This window comes from Cherax quadricarinatus, chromosome 23 (genome assembly GCF_038502225.1).
Source record: "Cherax quadricarinatus isolate ZL_2023a chromosome 23, ASM3850222v1, whole genome shotgun sequence".
In the NCBI taxonomy this organism is placed as follows: Eukaryota; Metazoa; Arthropoda; class Malacostraca; order Decapoda; family Parastacidae; genus Cherax; species Cherax quadricarinatus.
The window spans coordinates 40,791,293-40,814,088 of NC_091314.1; the positions used below are offsets into that span (position 1 = coordinate 40,791,293).

General features: G+C 38.9%; 1 protein-coding gene across 1 annotated transcript in view; it reads right to left on the reverse strand.

Moving 5' to 3' along the window:
* Positions 1 to 405: 405 nt before the first annotated feature.
* LOC128685683 (ribosome biogenesis regulatory protein homolog) overlaps positions 406 to 22,796 on the reverse strand; it is an 83,895-nt gene continuing 61,504 nt past the window's right edge. The window contains exons 4-6 of the mRNA XM_070088123.1: positions 1,953 to 2,189; positions 1,371 to 1,606; positions 406 to 773 (exon numbers count right to left, since the gene is read on the reverse strand). Coding sequence (XP_069944224.1) covers positions 515 to 773; positions 1,371 to 1,606; positions 1,953 to 2,189 — 732 coding nt within the window. The 3' untranslated portion in view covers positions 406 to 514. The remainder of the gene's footprint in view (positions 774 to 1,370; positions 1,607 to 1,952; positions 2,190 to 22,796) is intronic.

Consider the following 22,796-nt stretch of genomic DNA (forward strand, 5'->3'; position numbering starts at 1 on the left):
TCAGCCCAAGCCGTACGCCTGCTGTCTCTAGTTTGTATTAGCTGTATGTCAGGACGACATACGTTAGTGTCGCCAAGCTCTCAGTAGTATCAGTTCCCAGTAGTATGACTCGCTACCAACCGTCTGCGTGAATCACTGACTTTTTCACATTGCAGCTAACCATAGCATGTTTTTGAATGCTGCTTACCCCTAGGCTTCACTGGTGAGTCAGTTTTAATATAGAGAGCCTGTGCTTCCCATACTTTCCATTATAATTATACATACTAACCAGCCTACGCGAGTGTTCTTACCCAATCCACGTTATCAAACCCCCACATGACAATTCCATGCCTAACAGTGAAGTGTAGGAATGTCTAAGTGAGAACATATCTTGCTGTTATGTCACATGTTACAAAACAAAAAAAATTAACAGCTGTCACCATTTATTTAACTACATACCAACAATATACAGGTAATATATTCTTTTGTATAATGTCATAGGTGCATTTTAATTTAAAACAATGAAAACAGCCTTTTAACGTTTAGCTTTACCACCACCCTTCCCTTTACCTGCACCCTTACCCTTACCTGCACCCTTTCTCATATCCCCAAAATTCCCTTTACTCCCACCCTTTCCTGTGCCCCCAAATTTAGCTTTGCTCTTTATTTTGGCTTTTATTTTATGATAACCCTTGCCCAATTTAGCAGCTCTATGATCTGATTTAGTTCGGTGCCTGCCACCCATTTTTGATCTTCTGCCATATTTCTTCCCACCTCTGCGTTCCAGATCCATTCTGAAAGATAAGTTTTGGTTACTTAAAAACTATGCTACAGGGAGATGGCTTTTGTAACATATTAGCTTTGTAATACAAACACTGCATGTGTCATCCTCTGTTATAATCTAATAGGCTATTACTATTATTATATATGAGAAAGCTCTAAACCTGTAAAACTGGCAGCAATCAGGCTCAATGCAAGTAAGGGAAGGATAGTTTCAAATTCTTTGGATCAAAAGCCCTTAACTGGCATCCAGGCATCCCCCTCCCATGAGGAACAAAAAAAAAAAAAAAAAAAAAAAAAAAAAAAAAAAAAAAAAAAAAAGGGAGGGGGTACCTTGAGATTAGTTAGGGACTCTTGGTCCAGGGATTTGGAGATACACCTCCCTTTCCATGAATCAAACTTGCTTGCTTCCCATTCCTCAAGCACTGTATTACCACTACATGCTTAGTACATACTTTCCCCACCACTGTAAAGTAATAATAACAATGATAATAAAAATAATAATGGCAACTATTGTTGCAAATGCTATGGTACTTTCCTTCCCTGCCAATGTGAAAACCATGAATAATTTTGATAGATTTAGAAGAGCTTAGTGCTAAATATGAACTTACATAACATTCTCATCTCTGATCTGCTTATGGACTGCTCCCTCCAGGTTCAGGTCTGGCTTGTCAATCTTCTCAAGAACTGCCATGTACCGTTTCTTCTCAACCTCGGCATCACCAGTGGTATCTTCGTGCTTACGTTTCTTGCCCAAACCCTTAACTTTTTTCTCATTTGGAAGATCCGGCTGAAATTTGCCCAATGAAGCCGTTGCATGTCGTGCATAATGCGTGGCTAATCCCAGCTGCAATATGAGGAAAAATAAATAACTTGACAAAGTATTTTCATTACAGTAAGTTCTCGTAAAAAGCTAATGCATGTAGCATGATTTTTTTGTAAATGCTAGTACAAAGGTGCATCCTTGTTCAATCACATTTACAAAAAATAAGAAAAATTATGCACTATATAGAGGAACTTTATAAAATTTTAATTGTAAAATGTACCAAATAAGCTATTACTACAGAAAATAATAATTCACATTTTTAACTACTCTTCCAGAAATAATTTTTATCTGTAGGATTTAACTTCTTGCAGTTTAATTAGCTATTTATTTAATATTTCTTGTTATATAGTACTACGCTCATACTCACATCTTTAGCTGAAGCATATTCATTTCCAGTGATTCCAACATTAGGAACCTTCAGTTTTCTGTGCTTGGCTATATTTCGCAAGCGCTGATACTCATTTTTGGCTATATTTTCCTTCTTTATCTCTGCTGCTTTTGCAAACTGATCCTCGTATGGGTCTGCATTATCAGGAACTTCTTTAACCCAGTTCTTCTCTTTTTCTGCTAGTATTTTACGGTATCCATACCGAGGTACAAATTGCTGTAAAATAACATAGTCATTAGTTTAAAACAATTACCTTAGTTACATTTGACGATTTTCTGCTATTTACGAAATATAATGTAGAACCAGTGAACAAATTGGTAGCCTCATTGTGGAGCAAACTAATAATCTAAACCATTCTGTTAACCCTTTGACTGTCGCAAGCCCCATGGTATGGTTTGTTTTCAATTGTGTCATTACAATTTCATGAGTCAAAAAAAAATTATTTTTTCTTATGAAATGATAGCACACTGACCCATTCTCTCACATGTGGACCTACCAGCTTTCTCCTGCTTGATTTGAAGCCGCTAGAATTTGAGTACAGGAGGGCCCCACTTATACGGCAGGTTAGGTTCCAGGCTACCGCCGTAAAGCGGAAATCGCCGTAAAGTGGAACACCCTTTTTTTCCACTTATAAATGCATACAAACACTAGATAACAAGTTTACACTAACATATATTAAGTTAGCAATAGAACCAGGCATCAAAAAACAATAAAAAGGTACAATACACACATAGTGCACTCATTACTTACCTTAAAATATTTATAGTCTTAATCTAGGGTGAGACAAGTAGTATTTATTGTAAGAAATCAAGTGTGGTATGTATTGTAATAGCCAGGCTACCTCACCAGGCCACCCCACCCACACATACTATTCTATGATATTTAAGCATCCCAGAGCGATAAAATGTATATACAGTTCACTCATTACTTACCTTAAAATATTTGTAGTCTTAATGTAGGGTCAGGAGTAAGTAAATGAGATAAAACGAATAAATGAGAGAGAGAAAGAATGAGTACATGAGAGGTAACAGGCGCAGAGTTATGTAAACAAACCAGGCTCCCACATCTTATATTTATGTTTATTTATTCTATTGTGGGGTGTATTTATCATCTTTTTATGTTATGTATCGTGTTTATTATATAATTTTGAAAAAAATATCATGGCTGGATTAATGAAAATGTGTATATTACCGCAATATACGACATTTAATGAGACTCGGTGAGTATTGTTATTATCACCACTTGTGCAAGTCGTCTGCTACCACATCTCACATTTATGTTTATTTATTCTACTGTGGGGTGTATTTATCTTATTTATATGTTATGCATCGTGTTTATTATATAATTTTGAAAAAAATATCATGGATGGATTAATGAAAATGTGTATATTACCGTAATATACGACATTTAATGAGACTCGGCGAGTATTGTTATTATCACCACTTGTGCAAGTCGTCTGCTCACATCTCACATTTGTTTATTTATTCTACTGTGGGGTGTATTTATCTTATTTATATGTTATGCATCGTGTTTATTATATAATTTTGAAAAAAATATCATGGATGGATTAATGAAAATGTGTATATTACCGCAATATACGACATTTAATGAGACTCGGTGAGTATTGTTATTATGGCGTCACTTGTGGAAGTCGTCTGCTCACATCTCACATTTATGTTTATTTATTCTACTGTGGGGTGTATTTATCTTATTTATATGTTATGCATTGTGTTTATTATATAATTTTGAAAAAAATATCATGGATGGATTAATGAAAATGTGTATATTACCGCAATATACGACATTTAATGAGACTCGGTGAGTATTGTTATTATGGCGTCACTTGTGGAAGTCGTCTGCTCACATCTCACATTTATGTTTATTTATTCTACTGTGGGGTGTATTTATCTTATTTATATGTTATGCATCGTGTTTATTATATAATTTTGAAAAAAATATCATGGATGGATTAATGAAAATGTGTATATTACCGTAATATACGACATTTAATGAGACTCGGTGAGTATTGTTATTATGGCGTCACTTGTGGAAGTCGTCTGCTCACATCTCACATTTATGTTTATTTATTCTACTGTGGGGTGTATTTATCTTATTTATATGTTATGCATCGTGTTTATTATATAATTTTGAAAAAAATATCATGGATGGATTAATGAAAATGTGTATATTAACGTAATATATGACATTTAAATGACTCGATGTATGTAAGTTTATTTAGGTACAGGTATACATAAGTATAATTATCAGAGTATATATAAAATATGAAATAACTTTTAAAAACATTTGAAATTTTGGAGTTTCCAGACAAAATGGAGAGACTTAGTGCTTACTGAGCTCATGGAGAATGTAAACAAACAGGGTGGGGCACGGTGACCGTATTAGAAAGTCAGGTGGGGGGAGCCGTATAGTGAGTTTTGGTCATAATTTGAAATGTCCGTATTAGCGGAACGCCGTAAAGTGAAACGCCGTAAAGCGGGGCCTTCCTGTATATATACGTCCAAAACACTGGCTCATAAGACGTATACAGTGGACCCCCAGTATTCGATGGCATCGGTATTCGATGCATTTTAATGCAAAAATTTTGCCTCGGTATCCATTTGAAAACCCGGTATTTGATACGATTCATACGAGACGTGTCCACGTGTGGCCTGAACGGGCTGCCCTGTGTGTGCCAGTGTTTACAAGCCAGCCAGTGTGCGTGCATCTAAGTATACATTCGGTACATTCAATATTATCACTGTTTTTGGTGCTTGTTTCTGCAAAATAAGTCACCAGGGGTCCCAAGAAAGCTTCTAGTGCAAACCCTATAGTAAAAAGGTGAGAATTAGTATGGAAATTAAGAAAGATTTTGAAGGGTTTGGGGCTAACCCTGAGAAGCCTATGCCAGTTGTGGAATCCATTGTGCCTACTTCAAAAATTAAGGAAATGTGTGCACAGTGGGTTGAAATGCAAACCTTTATGGATGAAAATCACCCTAACACAGCTATTGCAAGCCGTGATGGTGACTATTACAATGACAATGTTGTGGCCCATTTTAGACAAATCGTAAAGGAACGGGAGGTACAGAGCTTTATGGACAGATCTGTTTTGCGTCAGAGGTCCAGTGACTCTCAAGCTGGTCCTAGTGGCATTAAAAGAAGAAGGGAAGTAACCCCGGAAAAGAACTTGCTACCTCAAGTCCTAATGGAAGGGGATTCCCCTTCTAAACACTACCACCATCCACACTCTCCCCTCCTCCCATCCCATCAATCATCACCAGATCTTCAATAAAGGTAAGTGTCATGCAACTGTGCATGTCTTCTTCAGTTTGTGTGTATTAAAATTAATATTTCATGTGGCAAAAAAAATTCTTTTTCATACTTTTGGGTGTCTTGAACGGATTAATTTGATTTCCATTATTTCTTATGGGGAAAATTGATTCCCTTTTCGGTATTTTCGGTATTCGATGAGCTCTCAGGAAAGGATTAATATCGAATACCAGGGGTCCACTGTATATACAACCAAAACAGTCAAAGGGTTAATGGTGCAAATCTTGCCAATAATTACAGTAGGCTGGTAGACAGCAACCACCCAGGGACGTACAGTGGTCCCTCAACAATCGTCCGGCCTGAAAGTCGTCCATTTCGGAAATAGTCCCGTTATTTTGTCTAAACACTGGCTCGCAAATGGTCCATTAACTCGTTAATCGTCCTTTGTCTGGGACGGGTACTCACGCTCTGAGCCGCCTGGGCCTGCCTTCCCAGCCAGTGTGCCATTGTTTACCAGTGAGCGACGATCCCCTCACATGCTCCTACGAAATATTTCATAATATTCCATTGATTTTAGTGCTTGCAAGTGCTAAATAAGCTACCATGGCTCCAAAGAAAGCTTCTAGTGCCAGCCCTTTGCTAAAGAATGTGAGAAACACACATAATTTATGAAAAAGTTTGTAGAAAAATACAAAGGTGGTGGTGGTAGAGTGGAAGCAGCTGTGATAGTGGTAACAGTTGTAATAGTGGTAGAAGGTCGTAGTGATGGTGGTAGAGGGTTCCTTCTTTAGTGATTCAGCGATTCTACCAACTCCTCCAATGTTGTTGGAGTTATACAGGGCTACAGAAAGCACCACTGCCTCAGCTGCTGCTTCACCACCATTATGGACAGCTTACTCTCAGTGGCCCTTATATACCCAACAACAACACAACACCTCTCGTGACATACGTAATGACTTATTTTATTCATTCTAGAGTATATTCCATGTTTCTATGTTATTAATATTGTTTATTATGTCATATTAGTTGAATTGTGATAGATAAATAAGCCGTAGAGTTGATATTAGTGTCATATTCTCCAACAATAAACTTGCCATCCCTCCCTCACACAAACAAGTCTCCAATAAGAACATAAGAAAGGAGGAACACTACAGTAGGCCTGCTGGCCCATACTAGGCCAGTCATTCACAAATCCAACCCACTAACAGAATAAATGCTACCCAAGCAATAAGCTCAGATGCAAGTCCGACTCAAATCCAACCCCTCTCACTCGTGTATTTATACAACCTAAATTTGAAACTACCCAAGCCATAGCTTTTAGAACATAAGAAAGGAGGAACACTGCAATAAGCCTGTTGGCCCATACTAGGCCAGTCCTTCACAAATCCAACCCACTAACAGAGTAAATGCTACCCAAGCAATAAGCTCAGATGCAAGTCCGACTCAAATCCAACCCCTCTCACTCATGTATTTATCCAACCTATATTTGAAACTACCCAATGTTTTAGCTTCGATCACCCTACTAGGCAGACCATTCCACCCATCAACTACCCCTATTACCAATGTTCACTTATACATTTTATTAGTGCTTTACATTTATTTGGCATTTTCTTCTGCATGTAAACCTATATTTATGCTAGAGAAGTGACCTAGAGTCCTTATGGAGGGGGATTCCCCTTCCAAACAATAACCTCTCTTCCCTCTCTCCTCCTCCCTGTCTTCCATTCATCAACAACAGCCTTCAATAAAGGTAACTGTCATGTTGAAAGTTCATTCTTTTGTGCATGTAAATCTATCTTTTAGGTAAAAAAAAAAATTGTTGTTGATACTTCCTGGTGTCTGGAACGAATTAATTGGATTTACATTATTTCTTATGGGGAAAATTGATTCGAAAATCGTCTATCTCGATAATAGTCCCACTTCCAGGAACGGATTAAGGACGATAATTGAGGGACCACTGTATTACCGTCTTGCCAAGTGAATGTGAAAAGGAAACCTGTAGTATTTGTTTTACACAATGGTAGGACTGCTGGTGGCTCTTCTTTCTATTTCATAAACACAAGATAACAGGTACATTTTGCTACTTCTAATTACACTTAGGTCACATTACATATGCATGTACGGGTCTCCCTCAACATTCGCATTTTCCACTTTCGCGGGCTTCGAGCATTCGCAAATTCCCAGCCCCCAAATCATATTTATGCTGAGGGCTTTGAAGGTAATGAATGACATTGATAGAGGCATAATTCCCTACAAAACTCTGTTTGTAGATATGAAGAAATGGTCTCAGTTGTCCATCACAATGTTCTTCACAAGGAATCCTGCCACTACAGTCCCCCATCCCTTTACCCAAGGTCCTATCGAAGCTAAAACCTTGGGTTGGATAAATGCATGAGTGAGAGTGGGTTGGATTTGAGTAGGACTTGCATGTGAGTAAACAGAATTATCAAAGCTTATTGCTTGGGTAGCACTGAAAATTGAGCTGTACATAAACGGTATAATAGGTAGTAGGTTGGTAAACAGCAACCGCCCAGGGAGGTACTACCGTCCTGCCAAGCGAGTGTAAAACGGAAACCTGTAATTGTTTTACATGATGGTAGGATTGCTGGTGCCTTTTTTCTATCTCATAAACATGCAAGATTTCAGGTACATCTTGCTACTACTTCTTACACTTAGGTCACACTATCGTAGGGGTTCTTAAATGGAGATATCAAGGGTTGAAGGTAGACACACATACATGTACAAGCATATACACCTACCATCCGACTTACGACCGAGTTCGGTTCCGAGAAACCGGTCGTAAGTCGAAATGGTCGTAAGTCGAACTTTACTACTGAATATCAACAAAACATTTTTGTAATGACTATTTTATTGTTTTATTTTGGTATTTCATGTTTTGCTGTACTTTTTATGTTGTTAGTACTGTATTTTATACTGTAAGGTTTAGGATAAACACTCTGTACAACACAAATAGTTGTTTATTTCCCAGAAATTTGGCATAAAAAACACGGTCGTAAGTCAAGTTGTCGTAAGTCGAGCAGGTCATAAGTCGGATGGTAGGTGTATATACACACCCCTCTGGGTTTTCTTCTATTTTCTTTCTAGTTCTTGTTCTTGTTTATTTCCTCTTATCTCCATGGGGAAGTGGAACAGAATTCTTCCTCCATAAGCCATGCGTGTTGTAAGAGGCGACTAAAATGCGGGAGCAAGGGGCTAGTAACCCCTTCAGAAGTCTTCCTCCATAAGCCATGCGTGTTGTAAGAGGCGACTAAAATGCGGGAGCAAGGGGCTAGTAACCCCTTCTTCTGTACAAATTACTAAATTTAAAAAGAAAAACTTTCGTTTTTCTTTTTGGGCCACACTGCCTTGGTGGGATATGGCAGGTTTGTTGAAAAAAAAAATGCATGGTATACAATACCGACAAGATGAAAATTAGGCACATGTGCGACATCTGGGTATCTTTAACCCCTTGACTGTCGCAATCCCCAATCCTGAGGTGTCTCCTGGTGTTTACCTGGAGAGAGTTTCGGGGGTCAACGCCCCCGCGGCCCGGTCTGTGACCAGGCCTCCTGGTGGATCAGCGCCTGATCAACCAGGCTGTTGCTGCTGGCTGCACGCAAACCAACGTACGAGCCACAGCCCGGCTGATCAGGAACTGACTTTAGGTGCTTGTCCAGTGCCAGCTTGAAGACTGCCAGGGGTCTGTTGGTAATCCCCCTTATGTGTGCTGGGAGGCAGTTGAACAGTCTCGGGCCCCTGACACTTATTGTATGGTCTCTTAACGTGCTAGTGACACCCCTGCTTTTCATTGGGGGGATGGTGCATCGTCTGCCAAGTCTTTTGCTTTCGTAGTGAGTGATTTTATTGTGCAAGTTCGGTACTAGTCCCTCTAGGATTTTCCAGGTGTATATAATCATGTATCTCTCCCTCCTGCGTTCCAGGGAATACAGGTTTAGAAACCTCAAGCGCTCCCAGTAATTGAGGTGTTTTATCTCCGTTATGCGCGCCGTGAAAGTTCTCTGTACATTTTCTAGGTCGGCAATTTCACCTGCCTTGAAAGGTGCTGTTAGAGTGCAGCAATATTCCAGCCTAGATAGAACAAGTGACCTGAAGAGCGTCATCATGGGCTTGGCCTCCCTAGTTTTGAAGGTTCTCATTATCCATCCTGTCATTTTTCTAGCAGATGCGATTGATACAATGTTATGGTCCTTGAAGGTGAGATCCTCCGACATAATCACTCCCAGGTCTTTGACGTTGGTGTTTCGCTCTATTTTGTGGCCAGAATTTGTTTTGTACTCTGATGAAGATTTAATTTCCTCATGTTTACCATATCTGAGTAATTGAAATTTCTCATCGTTGAACTTCATATTGTTTTCTGCAGCCCACTGAAAGATTTGGTTGATGTCCGCCTGGAGCCTTGCAGTGTCTGCAATGGAAGACACTGTCATGCAGATTCGGGTGTCATCTGCAAAGGAAGACACGGTGCTGTGGCTGACATCCTTGTCTATGTCGGATATGAGGATGAGGAACAAGATGGGAGCTAGTACTGTGCCTTGTGGAACAGAGCTTTTCACCGTAGCTGCCTCGGACTTTACTCTGTTGACGACTACTCTCTGTGTTCTGTTAGTGAGGAAATTATAGATCCATCGACCGACTTTTCCTGTTATTCCTTTAGCGCGCATTTTGTGCGCTATTACGCCATGGTCACACTTGTCGAAGGCTTTCGCAAAATTTAAAAAAAAAAAATTTTTTTTCTTATGAAATGATAGAGAATCTTTTCCCGATTGTAAAGACACCAAAAAAAATGCTCACTTTGAGCCCTATTTTCGGCTAATTCCATTATTCCAGTCAACCAAACTCATAGCTATTTCTTCAGAACTCCATTTTTTTCCATCGATTGAGTACAAGAAACTGCCCATTTACCGATTTCAACTACCCAATAACATGGTCAGAAATTTGCAATTTGGCCAATTTCATGAAAATTAAAAATTATGACAATTTCAAAATAAGGACCAGTCATGTCTCCAGGCCCCTCTGATATTACTCTTGTTTTTTATTTTGAAATTTTATTCAAACAAAAAATAGAAGATTTACTGTTATGCAGACTACTGCAGTACTGTAATATTTGTAAAAATTACATCAACTCATTCATGACTGCATATTAGAATGGCTATTTGGACATTTATTGGACAATGACATCATTTGTTTGCTTTTGAACATCGGCAAAAATCAAACATTTCCCGTACTTTGTGCTCCATTTCCAGGTTCTCTTTATAGTAAAATCAATCAAAATCACCTCTATTTCTATAATATATTTTCCATTCTATCAAACGAGATCGAGAAAACGAGAATACAGTGGACCCCTGCCTAACGATATTATTTCAATCCAGAAGTCTGTTTGGGTGCTATTATAGACCGAATTTGTTCCCATAAGAAATATTGTGAATTAGATTAGTCCGTTTCAGACCCCCAAAAATACACCTACAAAAGCACTTACAAAAATACACTTACATAATTGGTCGAGTTGGAAGCTGATCGTTAGGCGGGGGTCCACTGTACAACCATAAATACTATACGAAAATAGACCACAAAGTCGGCATTTTAACCCTTTGACTGTTTTCGACGTATAAATACGTCTTACGAGCCAATGTTTCTGACGTATATATACTCAATAATTCTAGCGGCTTCAAATCAAGCGGGAGAAAGCTGGTAGGCCCACATGTGAGAGAATGGGTCTGTGTGGTCAGTGTGCACCACATAAAAAAAATCCTGCAGCACACATTGCGTAATGAGAAAAAAAAAACTCTGATCGTTTTTTTGGAATAAAACGCCGACTTTGAGGTGTATTTTCGTATAGTATTTATCGTTGTATTCGCGTTTTCATGGTCTTAGGTGATAAAATGGAAAACATATTACAGAAATAGAGATGATTTTCATTACTTTTACGATGAAAACGACCTTGAAACTGAGCTCAAAGTAGCGGAAATGTTCGATTTTTACCAATGTTCAAGAGTACATAAATCACACCACACGTCCAATACACGTCAACTGGGGAGTCTAATATTCTTTCACTAGTGCACTGATATTATTTATACCATTTTTACAATAATGCAGTCGTCTGCATAACAGTAAATTTTGTATTTTTTTGTATGAATAAAAAATCAAAATAGAAAGCAATAATAATATAAGACGGGCCTAGAGATGTGACTAATGAACAGAGCATATGTTATTTTAGTGCCACGAATGTCTACCTTGTTTATTCTGGACCCTATTTTGAAATTGGCATCTTTTTTATTTTGCGTGAAATTGGCCAAATTGCCAATTTCTGACCACCATATTGGGTAGTCCAAATTAGTAAATGGGAGGTTTCTTGTACTCAGCTGATAGATAAAATAGAGTTCTAAAGAAATAGCTATGAGTTTGGTCAACTGGAATAATGGAATTGGCTGAAAATTGGGCTCAAAGTCGGCGAAATCGCCGATACGCATATGTCGCCGAGACCGCTAACTTCGCGGGAGCATAATTCCACGAGTTTTCGACCAAATTTCGAACTTTTGGTGTCATTACCATCGGGAAAAGATTCTCTATCATTTCATAAGAAAAAATAATTTTTTTTTTTCAAAAATTGAGCGACATAGAATGACAGTTTCAGAGAGGGGCCTGAAACAGTCAAAGGGTTAATTAAAAAAAAAAAAAAAAAAAAGGTCAGAGTTTTTTCTTCTCATTATGCACTGCATGCTCCAGGATTTTTTTTATATGGTGCACACTGACCACACATACCCATTCTCTCACATGTGGGCCCACCAGCTTTCTCCTGCTTGATTTGAAGCCGCTAAAATTTATGAGTATATATACGTCAAACACGGTACCTCATAAGATGTATATATACAGCCGCGACAGTCAAAGGGTTAATTGTAGACTTTTGCCAACCCGTGAGTATTGTATACCATTAATGTACAGCTTGTCAGACAGTGCAACATCATGGAGTCTTGGTTCAAAAGACATCTACATAACCTTCTTCATTACAACTGCAAATACTACTGCCACTAACCCATCCCTTGGGTATGACCTACTTCCACTGGGGAATCCTGCCTACCAGTGACTATGCCCTCGTTTGCTACACATCCCCATCCATTGATGCCCATTTAAGCGCCAGCCTCCTTGCTTGTGCTCCAGAATCTCTTCAACTATGGTGCTCTACACACCAACTCCAAGGCTGAGGGACTGATTACTTCATCTTTTGTATATAGTCTCCAAGTTATGTCCTAGAATCTGTGTTGATAAAGCCACTGGTTGGCGAAATGTATTTCAGAACATCAGTACACAGGCAGATCTGACGAACCAAGGAATGCCTGTGTTCAACACCGAAATTCACACAACCATTTAATCAACTACAGAAATGCAAGACTTATCGTCAGAGAAGACTAACACAAATTCGCCGATGACACGAAGATAGGTAGGATAATTGATTCAAACGTAGATGTTAGGGAACTTCAGGAGGATTTAGACAAACTCTACTCTTGGTCAGAAAAGTGGCAGATGCAGTTCAATGTAGATAAATGCAAGGTTCTGAAGCTCGGGAGTGTCCATAACCCTAGCACTTATAAGTTAAATAATGTAGAACTTAGCCATACAGATTGCGAAAAGGACTTGGGGGTTATGGTAAGCAGCAACCTTAAACCAAGACAGCAATGCCTAAGCGTACGTAATAAGACAAATAGATTACTGGGATTTATATCAAGAAGTGTAAGCAACAGAAGTCCAGAGGTCATACTGCAGCTTTATACATCATTAGTAAGGCCTCACCTAGATTATGCAGCTCAATTCTGGTCTCCATATTACAGAATGGACATAAATTCGTTAGAAAACATTCAGCGTAGGATGACTAAATTAATACATAGCATTAGAAATCTTCCTTATGAAGAAAGATTGAAGACTCTTATGTTACATTCACTTGTTAGACAAAGAAGGAGGGGAGACCTGATCGAAGTGTATAAGTGGAAGATAGGTATTAATAAAGGGGATATTAACAAGGTCTTGAGGATATCTCTCCAAGAGAGAACCCGCAGTAATGGATTTAAATTAGATAAGTTTAGATTTAGAAAGGACATAGGAAAGTATTGGTTTGGAAATAGGGTAGTTGATGAGTGGAACAGTCTACCTAGTTGGGTTATTGAGGCTAGGACTTTGGGTAGTTTCAAATTTAGGTTGGATAAGTACATGAGTGGGAGGGGTTGGATTTGAGTGGGACTTGCACATCAGAGCTTATTTCTTGGGTAGCATTGAAAATTGGGTTGGTCAAATGCTTGTTAGTGGGATGAATTGTAAAGGACCTGCCTAGTATGGGCCAACAGGCCTGCTGCAGTGTTCCTCCTTTCTTATGTTCTTATGTTCAATACCGAAGAATACTGGAATCATCACTTATCTGTACATCCAACAACTTCAACCAGGACAACGACTTCTATAACATAGCTGAGGCTCTAGCCAAGAAATTTCTTCATCGCTATCCCACATAGGAACACAAGAATCGAGGAACACTGCAGAAGGTCTACTCGTAAGCTTATCAAATCTCTTTTAAAAGCTGCCCAAGTTTTTAGACTATCACTCTACTCGGAAGATTGTCACATGCAGTTTTCTCCACCTGACCCAGCATTCTCCTATAAATAGTCACGTATGTTTCCCCCACGTAGATCTCTGTTTGTGACCTGATAAAGCCCACTGCATGGGCAAAACGTTGTCACAATAAAGGATCACATTATACTGCATATGTGTTTATATTTCCATTGTGTCGGTATTTTATACCATTTATTTCCTCAATGACTTTAATGACCTTGATGAAGGAATTACAAGTGACATGAGCAAATTTGCTGATACAAAACTAGGCCGTATGATTCATTCTGAGGAGAATACCAATGAACTCCAGGAGGATTTGGACAAATTAATGTCTTGAGTCTGAAAAATGGCAGATGAAGTTTAATGTGGATAAGTGTAAGGTACTAGTCCTTGGTAATGAAAATAACTCTCGAAGATATAAACTAGGTGAAGTTGAGCTTGATCATACAGAATGTGAAAAAGACTTGGGAGTCATGGTAAGCAGAAATTTAAAGTCAAGACAGCAGTGCCTAAGTGAGTGGAATAAGGCTAACAGATTACCTGGAGTTTACCTAGAGAGAGTTCCGGGGGTCAACGCCCCCGCGGCCCGGTCTGTGACCAGGGCTTTACTTCAAGAAATTTAACCCTTTGACTGTCGCGGCCGTATATATACGTCTTACGAGGTACCGTGTTTGACGTATATATACTCATAAATTCTAGCGGCTTCAAATCAAGCAGGAGAAAGCTGGTAGGCCTACATGTGAGAGAATGGGTCTGTGTGGTCAGTGTGCACCATATAAAAAAAATCCTGGAGCACGCAGTGCATAATGAGAAAAAAAAACTCCGACCGTTTTTTTTTAATTAAAATGCCGACTTTGTGGTCTATTTTCGTATAGTATTTATGGTTGTATTCTCGTTTTCTTGGTCTCATTTGATAGAATGGAAGACATATTATAGAAATAGAGATGATTTTGATTGATTTTACTATAAAAAGAACCTAGAAATGGAGCTCGAAGTAGGGGAAATGTTTGATTTTTGCCAATGTTCAAAAGTAAGCAAATGATGCCATTTTCCAGTAAATGTCCAAATAGCCATTCTAATATGCAGTCATGAATGGGTTGATGTTATTTATACAATTATTACAGTATTGCAGTAGTCTGCATAATAGTAAGTCTTCAATTTTTTGTTTGAATAAAAATTCAAAATAGAAAGCAAGAGGGGCCTGGAAACACAACTGATGAGCAAAGAAAATGTTATTTTAGAGCCAGGAATGTCTGCATTGTTCATTCTGGACCTTATTTTGAAATTGTCATATTTTTTAGTTTTCGTGAAATTGGCCAAATTGCAAATTTCTGACCACATTATTAGGTAGTTGAAATCGGTAAATGGGCAGTTTCTTGTACTCAATCGATAGAAAAAATGGAGTTCTAAAGAAATAGCTATGAGTTTGGGCGACTGGAACAATGGAATTAGCCAAAAATAGGGCTCAAAGCGGGCGAAATCGCCGATTTGTAAACGGCGCCGAGGTTGCTAACTTCGCGAGAGCATAATTCCGTCAGTTTTCCATCAAATTTCGTTTTTTTTTTGGTGTCATTACAATCGGGAAAAGATTCTCTATCATTTCATAAGAAAAAATATTTTGTTTTTTTTTTTTTTTTAAATTTTGCGACACCAGGACATAAGACGTATATATACGGCCGCGACAGTCAAAGGGTTAAGTAATAGAAGTCCAAAAGTTATTTTATAGCTCTATACATCACTAGTGAGGCCTCATTTGGATTATGCCGCTCAATTTTGGTCTCCTTACTACAGGATGGATGTAGACTCAATAGAGAACATACAAAGAAGAATGACTAAAATGATTTACTATATAAGGAATCTCCCATATGAAGATAGAGCCTTGAATCTCCACTCTCTGGAGAGACATATAAATGGATGATGGGTATAAACGAAGGTGATATTAATAAAGTACCATGGGTGTCGAACAAGGAAAGAACCAGAAATATTGGATTTAAGTTGGATAAATTTAGATTTAGAAAGGACACAGGTAAGTACTGGTTTTCAAACAAAGTGGTGGATGTGTGGAATGGTCTTCCAAGTAGGGTGATCGTGGCTAGGACCCTAGGCAGCTTTAAAAAGAGATTGGACAAATATATAAGTGGGAGGGGCTGGGTTTGATTGGTGTTAATTCTTGGGTAGTTTTGGGGAGGGGTGGTTTTGATAAGGACCTGCCTTGCAGTGTTCCTCCATTCTTATGTTCTTATGTAGGCAAATTACTAGAGTCAATTATAGCTGATAATATAAGAAACCATCTCAAAAGGATTAATGCGATTAATGATACTCAACATGGATTCACCAGGACCATTTCTGCCTAACTAATTTATTAACTTTCTTCAGTAAGGCTTTTGATAGAGTACCACATCAGAGACTGATAAAGAAAGTGGCTGCTCATAGCATTGGGGGAAAAGTGCTGTCATGGATCGAATCATGGCTCGCCAACAGGAAGCAGAGTGTGCGCATATATGGGGTTGTGATAAATGATTTAAAAAACCGACAAGTTGAAGATTGAGACACTTATACAACATATGGGAGTCTTTATTGAGGAAACGTTTTGCCACACAGTGGCTTCATCAGTCCAATACAAAGCAGAAAGGTGTAAGGAGAGGAGGAGTTTGAGGTAATTAGTCCCTCAGCCTGGAGTCGATGTGTTCAGTCCATCAATCTTGTAGAATTGGTGGATGGATTGATGGACTGAACACATCGACTCCAGGCTGAGAGACTGATTACCTCAAACTTCTCTCCTTACACCTTTCTGCTTTGCATTGGACTGATGAAGCCACTGTGTGGCAAAACTTTTCCTCAATAAAGATTCCCATATGTTGCATAAGTGTCTCAATCTTCATAAATGGGGTTAAATCTGAGTGGGGATCTGTAAAAAGTGGTGTTCCGCAGGAATCAGTTTTAGGCCTGTAGGTAGTAGGTTGGTAGACAGAAACCACCCAGGGAAGTACTACCGTCCTGCCAGATGACTGTGAAACAGAAACCTGTAACTGTTTTCCATGATGGTAGGATTGCTGGTGTCTTTTTCTGTCTCATAAACACGCTATGTAACAGGGATATCTTGCTACTCCTACTTACAGTTTGGTCACACTTCACAGACACGCACATGCATATACAGTGGACCCCCGGTTAACGATATTTTTTCACTCCAGAAGTATGTTCAGGTGCCAGTACTGGCCGAATTTGTTCCCATAAGAAATATTGTGAAGTAGATTAGTCCATTTCAGACCCCCAAACATACACGTACAAACGCACTTACATAAATACACTTACATAATTGGTCGCATTCGGAGGTAATCGTTATGCGGGGGTCCACTGTGTGTGTGTGTGTGTGTGTGTGTGTGTGTGTGTGTGTGTGTGTGTGTGTGTGTGTGTGTGTGTGTGTGTGTGCGTGTGTGTGTGTGTGTGTGTATATATATATATATATATATATATATATATATATATATATATATATATATATATATATATATATGTAAACATATATATATATATATATATATATATATATATATATATATATATATATATATATATATATATATATATATATATATATATACCATGATGGTAGGATTGCTGGTTTCTTTTTCTGTCTCATAAACATGCTAAGATAACAGGGATATCTTGCTACTCCTACTTACACTTTGGTCACACTTCACAGACACGCACATGCATATATATATATACATACATCTAGGTTTTTCTCCTTTTTCTAAATAGCTCTTGTTCTTTTTTATTTCTTCTATTGTCCATGGGGAAGTGGAAAAGAATCTTTCCTCCGTAAGCCATGCGTGTCGTATGAGGCGACTAAAATGCCGGGAGCAATGGGCTAGTAACCCCTTCTCCTGTATACAATTACTAAAAAAGAGAAGAAGAAAAACTTTATAAAACTGGGTTGCTTAAATGTGCGTGGATGTAGTGCGGATGACAAGAAACAGATGATTGCTGATGTTATGAATGAAAAGAAGTTGGATGTCCTGGCCCTAAGCGAAACAAAGCTGAAGGGGGTAGGAGAGTTTCAGTGGGGGGAAATAAATGGGATTAAATCTGGAGTATCTGAGAGAGTTAGAGCAAAGGAAGGGGTAGCAGTAATGTTAAATGATCAGTTATGGAAGGAGAAAAGAGAATATGAATGTGTAAATTCAAGAATTATGTGGATTAAAGTAAAGGTTGGATGTGAGAAGTGGGTCATAATAAGCGTGTATGCACCTGGAGAAGAGAGGAATGCAGAGGAGAGAGAGAGATTTTGGGAGATGTTAAGTGAATGTATAGGAGCCTTTGAACCAAGTGAGAGAGTAATTGTGGTAGGGGACTTGAATGCTAAAGTAGGAGAAACTTTTAGAGAGGGTGTGGTAGGTAAGTTTGGGGTGCCAGGTGTAAATGATAATGGGAGCCCTTTGATTGAACTTTGTATAGAAAGGGGTTTAGTTATAGGTAATACATATTTTAAGAAAAAGAGGATAAATAAGTATACACGATATGATGTAGGGCGAAATGACAGTAGTTTGTTGGATTATGTATTGGTAGATAAAAGACTGTTGAGTAGACTTCAGGATGTACATGTTTATAGAGGGGCCACAGATATATCAGATCACTTTCTAGTTGTAGCTACACTGAGAGTAAAAGGTAGATGGGATACAAGGAGAATAGAAGCATCAGGGAAGAGAGAGGTGAAGGTTTATAAACTAAAAGAGGAGGCAGTTAGGGTAAGATATAAACAGCTATTGGAGGATAGATGGGCTAATGAGAGCATAGGCAATGGGGTTGAAGAGGTATGGGATAGGTTTAAAAATGTAGTGTTAGAGTGTTCAGCAGAAGTTTGTGGTTACAGGAAAGTGGGTGCAGGAGGGAAGAGGAGCGATTGGTGGAATGATGATGTAAAGAGAGTAGTAAGGGAGAAAAAGTTAGCATATGAGAAGTTTTTACAAAGTAGAAGTGATGCAAGGAGGGAAGAGTATATGGAGAAAAAGAGAGAGGTTAAGAGAGTGGTGAAGCAATGTAAAAAGAGAGCAAATGAGAGAGTGGGTGAGATGTTATCAACAAATTTTGTTGAAAATAAGAAAAAGTTCTGGAGTGAGATTAACAAGTTAAGAAAGCCTGGAGAATAAATTGATTTATCAGTTAAAAACAGGAGAGGAGAGTTATTAAATGGAGAGTTAGAGGTATTGGGAAGATGGAAGGAATATTTTGAGGTATTGTTAAATGTTGATGAAGATAGGGAAGCTGTGATTTCCTGTATAGGGCAAGGAGGAATAACATCTTGTAGGAGTGAGGAAGAGCCAGTTGTGAGTGTGGGGGAAGTTCGTGAGGCAGTAGGTAAAATGAAAGGGGGTAAGGCAGCCGGGATTGATGGGATAAAGATAGAAATGTTAAAAGCAGGTGGGGATATAGTTTTGGAGTGGTTGGTGCAATTATTTAATAAATGTATGGAAGAGGGTAAGGTACCTAGGGATTGGCAGAGAGCATGCATAGTTCCTTTGTATAAAGGCAAAGGGGATAAAAGAGAGTGCAAAAATTATAGGGGGATAAGTCTGTTGAGTGTACCTGGTAAAGTGTATGGTAGAGTTATAATTGAAAGAATTAAGAGTAAGACGGAGAATAGGATAGCAGATGAACAAGGAGGCTTTAGGAAAGGTAGGGGGTGTGTGGACCAGGTGTTTACAGTGAAACATATAAGTGAACAGTATTTAGATAAGGCTAAAGAGGTCTTTGTGGCATTTATGGATTTGGAAAAGGCGTATGACAGGGTGGATAGGGGGGCAATGTGGCAGATGTTGCAAGTGTATGGTGTAGGAGGTAGGTTACTGAAAGCAGTGAGGAGTTTTTACGAGGATAGTGAGGCTCAAGTTAGAGTATGTAGGAAAGAGGGAAATTTTTTCCCAGTAAAAGTAGGCCTTAGACAAGGATGTGTGATGTCACCGTGGTTGTTTAATATATTTATAGATGGGGTTGTAAGAGAAGTAAATGCGAGGGTCTTGGCAAGAGGCGTGGAGTTAAAAGATAAAGAATCACACACAAAGTGGGAGTTGTCACAGCTGCTCTTTGCTGATGACACTGTGCTCTTGGGAGATTCTGAAGAGAAGTTGCAGAGATTGGTGGATGAATTTGGTAGGGTGTGCAAAAGAAGAAAATTAAAGGTGAATACAGGAAAGAGTAAGGTTATGAGGATAACAAAAAGATTAGGTGATGAAAGATTGAATATCAGATTGGAGGGAGAGAGTATGGAGGAGGTGAACGTATTCAGATATTTGGGAGTGGACGTGTCAGCGGATGGGTCTATGAAAGATGAGGTGAATCATAGAATTGATGAGGGAAAAAGAGTGAGTGGTGCACTTAGGAGTCTGTGGAGACAAAGAACTTTGTCCTTGGAGGCAAAGAGGGGAATGTATGAGAGTATAGTTTTTACCAACGCTCTTATATGGGTGTGAAGCGTGGGTGATGAATGTTGCAGCGAGGAGAAGGCTGGAGGCAGTGGAGATGTCATGTCTGAGGGCAATGTGTGGTGTGAATATAATGCAGAGAATTCGTAGTTTGGAAGTTAAGAGGAGGTGCGGGATTACCAAAACTGTTGTCCAGAGGGCTGAGGAAGGGTTGTTGAGGTGGTTCGGACATGTAGAGAGAATGGAGCGAAACAGAATGACTTCAAGAGTGTATCAGTCTGTAGTGGAAGGAAGGCGGGGTAGGGGTCGGCCTAGGAAGGGTTGGAGGGAGGGGGTAAAGGAGGTTTTGTGTGCGAGGGGCTTGGACTTCCAGCAGGCATGCGTGAGCGTGTTTGATAGGAGTGAATGGAGACAAATGGTTTTTAATACTTGACGTGCTGTTGGAGTGTGAGCAAAGTAACATTTATGAAGGGATTCAGGGAAACCGGCAGGCCGGACTTGAGTCCTGGAGATGGGAAGTACAGTGCCTGCACTCTGAAGGAGGGGTGTTAATGTTGCAGTTTAAAAACTGTAGTGTAAAGCACCCTTCTGGCAAGACAGTGATGGAGTGAATGATGGTGAAAGTTTTTCTTTTTCGGGCCACCCTGCCTTGGTGGGAATCGGCCGGTGTGATAATAAAAAAAAAAAAAAAAAAATATATATATACATACATACACACACACACACATATATATATATATATATATATATATATATACATATATATTATATATATATATATATATATATATATATATATATATATACATATACATATACATATACATATACATATACATATACATACATACATACATCTAGGTTTTTTCTCCTTTTTCTAAATAGCTCTTGTTCTTTATTTCTTCTATTGTCCATGGGGAAGCGGAAAAGAATCTTTCCTCCGTAAGCAATGCGTGTCGTATGAGGCGACTAAAATGCCGGGAGCAATGGGCTAGTAACCCCTTCTCCTGTAAGCATTTACTAAAAAAGAGAAGAAGAAAAACTTTATAAAACTGGGATGCTTGAATGTGCATGGATGTAGTGCGGATGACAAGAAACAGATGATTGCTGATGTTATGACTGAAAAGAAGTTGGGTGTCCTGGCCCTAACCGAAACAAAGCTGAAAGGGGTAGGGGAGTTTCGGTGGGGAGAAATAAATGGGATTAAATCTGGAGTATCTGAGAAAGTTAGAGCTAAGGAAGGGGTAGCAGTAATGTTGAATGATCAGTTATGGAAGGAGAAAAGAAAATATGAATGTGTAAATTCAAGGATTATGTGGATTAAAGTAAAGGTTGGATGTGAAAAGTGGGTCATAATAAGCATGTATGCACCTGGAGAAGAGAGGAATGTAGAGGAGAGAGAGAGATTTTGGGAGATGTTAAGTGAATGTATAGGAACCTTTGAACCAAGTGAGAGAGTAATTGTGGTAGGGGACCTGAATGCTAAAATAGGAGAAACTTTAAGAGAGGGTGTGGTAGGTAAGTTTGGGGTGCCAGGTGTAAATGATAATGTGAGCCCTCTGATTGAACTTTGTGTAGAAAGGGGTTTAGTAATAGGTAATACATATTTTCAGAAAAAGAGGATAAATAAGTATACAAGATATGATGTAGGGAAAAATGATAGTAGTTTGTTGAATTATGTATTGGTAGATAAGAGACTGTTGACTAGACTTCAGGATGTACATGTTTATAGAGGGGCCACAGATATATCAGATCACTTTTTAGTTGTAGCTACACTGAGAGTAAAAGGTAGATGGGATACAAGGAGAATAGAAGCATCAGGTAAGAGAGAGGTGAAGGTTTATAAACTAAACGAGGAGGCAGTTAGGGTAAGATATAAACAGCTATTGGAGGATAGATGGGCTAATGAGAGCATAGGCATGGGGTCAAAGAGGTATGGGATAGGTTTAAAAATGTAGTGTTAGAGTGTTCAGCAGAAGTTTGTGGTTACAGGAAAGTGGGTGCAGGAGGGAACAGGAGCGATTGGTGGAGTGATGATGTAAAGAGAGTAGTAAGGGAGAAAAAGTTTGCATATGAGAAGTTTTTACAAAGTAGAAGTGATGCAAGGAGGGAAGAGTATATGGAGAAAAAGAGAGAGGTTAAGAGAGTGGTGAAGCAATGTAAAAAGAGAGCAAATAAGAGTGGGTGAGATGTTATCAAAAAATTTTGTTGAAAATAAGAAAAAGTTTTGGAGTGAGATTAACAAGTTAAGGAAGCCTAGAGAACAAATGGATTTGTCAGTTAAAAATGGGAGAGAAGAGTTATTAAATGGAGAGGTAGAAGTATTGGGAAGATGGAGGGAATATTTTGAGGAATTGTTGAATGTTGATGAAGATAGGGAAGCTGTGATTTCGTGTATAGGGCAAGGAGGAATAACATCTTGTAGGAGTGAGGAAGAGCCAGTTGTGAGTGTGGGGGAAGTTCATGAGGCAGTGGGGAAAATGAAAGGGGGTAAGGCAGCTGGGATTGATGGATAAAGA